A 5,029-nucleotide genomic window follows, 5' to 3' on the forward strand; every position below is an offset into this window, starting at 1 on the left:
GTGACACAATGTAAGTAAGTACAGACTGCTAAAAAATTAAAATCGTCATTTCAGATGGCATAATAACAAGATTAATTAAGGACCAGGATTAATCTGCTTAGAAAGAGAAAGGCAGCCAAAATAACATTTCTGCTAGCATACTTTTCATTCTTAGTACTTTTCCAGTCAGTGTTTGCTTGGAGCAAGATGCTTTAAAGGTCCTGCCATCTGTTGCTGATTCCAAACTTTTCCTACAAACATTTCTTTACTCTTTACAGTGCAACTCTTCATTTTTCAGTTTACTGTCTACTGCTTAGCACAGCAACCTCCTGTATGCATTTCCCTCTTACTGCTGAGAACTGAAAAACAACATTTACCATCTTCATAAATTCTGCCAGTCTGTCAGACTTTCAAACCGGCCACGTGTCAATATATAAGGACCTTGTGCAGCAGCACCTCCCATGATAAGGGGAATCACATCTCTTGTCCCACAACTCTGAGCTTGGGGGTGACATGGTTGGATTACCCCATCCCTTCTTGTCCCCAGGGACTTCACTACAAAAAGCTTCAGTGCTGTATATTTTTACTTCAATGTCCTTTGAGGAAGAATTGAAGTAAAATTTTGATTTAGTAGGATAATATCACCCTCATTTCTAAAGTAATCCTCACTTATACTCAGATCCAAATTGTGAATCCAGTTTTGGGCATTCCTTCTTCAGCTGAGTTTTGTTCTTACTACTATTCCTCAATTGGTTTCCATTTTCTTACCCCAGTTTACCAGTGAGCAGACAGCCTACTTTTATATGGCTTGTTTTATCTTTTTTTTTATTCAATCCCAACTGTAAACATGCCAAGTCACAGGACCAACATAAGAAGTCAGTGAGCACCATGGGAACTCAGTGTAGAAGGACTCACTCTGGCTCATCAAAACTCGTTGGCTCTTCTCCAGTCCAGTATAAGGTAGCAGTAAATCCAGGGCTTTGCAGTCTGAACCAGTGGTTGAAGTTTTAAGCACTCAGTCACTGCCTTAGGTGCACCTTCCCCCCAGTATTTATTTCTTTATATGGGAAGCTGGCTTTGTAGTCCTCATTTTATGTTCTTTTGCTTTGCTTCATCTCTTTCCATTTCCACAGGGAACACCCACAGCCTGATCTTACTACTTCTCCTTTGTTTTCCTGGGGACTGCAGGATAATAGCTATGTTTACAGGTCTTTGGCTCTAACTACTTGAACTGCTTAACAGCCTTAATTACTTTAACTTTGAACTAGTTTTATTCATCCTCAAACAGATTTATACCTCAGAAGACTTAGTGCAGTTAAGTATTTAAGCACTTTCTCCTGGGTGAGAACACTATTGCTGAAGAGTTAAAGAGAACATGTAAACAGCTGTGTGATTCTGAACCGAACATTTTAACTGCATTTGCAGTTACTTGCTGGGTCATTTTACATAAGTTTTGTTGGTATGTGCCTTAGACAAAAGTGCTTGAAGACTATTTTAAAATGTTTTGCCAAAGAAATGTAAAAATGCTTTCCATATCACATTTTGCCTCAGCTATGTAATACTCCTACAAACAGAACTCTTTTAGTTTGCTAAAAATAGTCTTTCAAGAGAGTGTGTGTGATTTAAAGTTTGTTCCAATCTTTCCAAGTGATTTTTTGTTTCTCTTAGTAAGTCTCTTTTGAAGTACAACCTGCAGAGAAATAGTATCTTTTTCCTTACTTTGATGGTTAATTTGTCACCGTATTTTGCTGTTGAATCCCCTGCACTTAAGAATTATGTTTTCCTGTACTAAACCTTTTGTAAATAAGGGAACAATGAGGAATAAACCCCAGAAACCCAGATATCAGGTATATACATGAAAATACACTTGAAGAACATAGATGTGAACAAAAATGTGATTTTGCAGCCTGGCATCATCCTTTTAAAGAGTGTGTTTTAAAACAGCAATTGAAATGCAGCTTGTCTCTTGGTTTTCATTCAGCTGTCCTTATTATCGCCAATGGACCCTCTAACTCAGCTCAGCTGCGCCACAGGAGGAGCTCTGTTTTATATCATCCTGATTTGAGACTCCAAAGTAGACTTAATTAAAGTAAGAAATTTAGTTTCCACTCTTTCATGAACGAATAGGATCTGTCTGGCTTTTAGTACTGTCACCTGCTTCTGCTTTAAACTTTGGCAGACTATGGTGTATGTGTGTGTTGTGCACATGTGCACTTTATATCCAGAAAGAGCAAAAAAAGAGTTCCTTTATTTCTGGGACAGCCATCAGTGCCTCTATGATAAGCATTTTGGAATGATAATGTAACTTCTGTCCCTCCATGTCAGTTAGATGTAACGTAGGTATTTATGACACAGTTACTGTGAGCAGGATCATACATCATCTGATAACATCCACACACCCTTTGAACTAAGATATTCCTGTATAATGTACATGCTGGTGCCTTAGTTCACTGTATGGAAAGCCTGCAGCTTCCCAGTTCTGCAGTCAGCACTTACATAATGCTCACATTTAGCTGAGGCTGCTGGTAATTCTCAAGCAATCAAAAAGTATGCCAGGCATATTTTGTCTCCAAAATTGAGCCAATGGAACTGAACCTCAATTCAACTATGATCTCTTCTCTTAGAATAAATTACTACCTTGCAAGCTTCTTTGTTACTAAGTGTGGTTACTTTTTGCTATTTGGAAAGGCCAGGCATACCTTACCATATCATCATATGATATTGTAATATCATATATTACTTATATATATAATCATATATACGTATCATATGGTATCACCATATCATATGGTCATAGGATGGGACTGGGGAGATTTCAATTGGGTGTTGGGAAAAGCTTTTCCACTATTAGGTGGTCAGGCATTGGAATAGGTTGCCCAGGGGGGTAGTGGAGTCACTATCCCTGGAGGTGTTTAAGAGACATCTGGATCTGGTGCTGGAGGATATGGTTTAGGGTTCATGGGTTACACCAGTGACAGGTTAATGGTTGGACTTGATGATCTTAAAGGTCACCTTCAATTTTGATGATTCTATGATCTTCACTGGCAAGACTTCATAGCTGAAAACCATAAAGGACAAAAGGAATCATTCACCATGACCTGGGCAGATGTTAGTCTGAACTAACTCAGTATCTGTGAACTAGCACTTCCTTTACAGTGACTCAGCTGTCTAAAGGGGTTGGTCATCCTATGAATTTCTCTTTGAGCTTCCCCAGGAATACTGACTTGCCCATGAGGCTAAAAGTACATTTTTAGAAACCCATGTATTATGACTAAATTTCCTTCTAGATCTTTCTTGTCCAACATAAGTGTGAACTGCTACTCAATAAAATGGAGATTTCCATCAAAGAAGGTGAAAATACACACTCTGGTTTTTTTTAATTTATTATTAGATTTGTGGATAGTCAGGAAAATGTTCCTCTCATTTTCCTTTCTTACAGTTCTTATTTGCTATCACTACGATTTTCTTTTATAGAAAACACTGCAGATTATTCTTAATATTACCATTTTAAAGTTAAAACCCATTGAAGATAATTATGGAGATGGTGAGGACACTCAAATGGCAGGAGAAAAAATATCAACATTTAAGATCTGTATGAGATGGTTAAGACTTATGCTCCTAGGAAAAGAAAATTTGAAATTTGTTAAAACTGGATCATTTTTTGTTGTTTGTTGCATTCTCTAGCAAGAGTGAAGAAACCAACCTAAGCTGCAGAAAACAAAAAAAACCCACCCTTTTTTTAGTTATTCTAATGGCAGAACACCTGCTGCTAGAAACAGAAGAATTTTAATTTCAGCTTAGCAACTGACTTTCAGGCTGGTTTAGGTCAGGAGTTGGCAGACTCTCCCAGGTGGTATCACATTTTGTGTTATGTGATATGAAGTTGCAGATAAGGAAAAGGCTGTATTTGGCCCAATGGAAGCATGGATGTGTTGTGGTTTTGATAAGACAACCATGATATAGCAGAAAATGTAGGTAAATCTGCTGGAGCAAACTGATAGAGGAAGACCATTCAATCTGACGAAGCTCTAGAAAATTTAAATCTTATTTACCTGTGCAATCATGTCTGCAGTCTCAGAATAACTGCGGCACTTTTTCACAGCTGAATGAGCTAAAAAGTCATCAATCAGCCTCACACCAATGCTGTATCCCCTAAGGAGAAAACAGAAAGTTAACATTCAAAACAGGGAACTTCTTTGCACCTCTCATCTCCCTAATGTGTCTCTTGCAGCTTCTCAGCAAAACAGCAGCTTGCTCCTAACTGAGTGGCTTTGGGTGACAACAGATTTTGCTGGTCTACATTCTTCTTTCACATTTTGCAGCATGGTGGGATTGCTGTTCATGCAGTCCTTTAAGGAATCATACTTCTTTAAGCATGACACTCCTGGTGAGGACTAGTCAATACAATTTGTCTATACATTTTCTATACATACACTTATATTTACATGTATTAAAAAATTTAAGATGGTGGATATATGAGTAAAATGTATAATAATATACAAATAATACACTTGATTAATACAGTTTTGTCATTAAAAATAAGATAGGAATACACAGAACAGGATTTCCTCCATTCCTCTGGGACCCCTGGAGTTCTTCTCACCCTGTTTGTGTCAAGAAGAACAAAGCAACTGCCCCTTCAGGTCACAGCATTCACCTCTGGGCTGGTGTGTTGTTCAGCAAATCCTGGCCACCCTCATTGCAGCATTCAGGTGCCAGGAAAACCCAGAGGAAATGGACTCACACCTGATCTCTTTCACTTTCTCCTCTTAACTCTTCACCTCATTTTTTGCTCTTCCTTCATGATTCCCTCTTTGTCTTTTTTTCCCTAATGTGTTCTCTTCCTTTATCTAGTGAGTTGCAGAAAGAAAATCAAGAAGTTGCTAGTTAACATAGAGTTTTGGTGCACAAGTACCTTCATTTTGTATTTAAAATGCTACCATTAAAAATAATAAAAAAGGATGAAGTGTTTTTATAAAATAAATCACACATTTACAACTTCATAGTGTGCAAAGTAGCTGTGCCTCCAAGTATCTTCTGAAAAAGGGAA

General features: G+C 37.9%; 1 protein-coding gene across 1 annotated transcript in view; it reads right to left on the reverse strand.

Moving 5' to 3' along the window:
* Positions 1–5,029, reverse strand: part of TRAPPC3L (trafficking protein particle complex 3-like) — an 18,337-nt gene that overhangs the window by 9,365 nt on the left and 3,943 nt on the right. Inside the window, exon 3 of the mRNA XM_009070477.1 lies at positions 4,032–4,131. Coding sequence (XP_009068725.1) covers positions 4,032–4,131 — 100 coding nt within the window. The remainder of the gene's footprint in view (positions 1–4,031; positions 4,132–5,029) is intronic.

The sequence above is a fragment of the Acanthisitta chloris genome, unplaced genomic scaffold (genome assembly GCF_000695815.1).
Source record: "Acanthisitta chloris isolate BGI_N310 unplaced genomic scaffold, ASM69581v1 scaffold2670, whole genome shotgun sequence".
NCBI lineage: Eukaryota > Metazoa > Chordata > Aves > Passeriformes > Acanthisittidae > Acanthisitta > Acanthisitta chloris.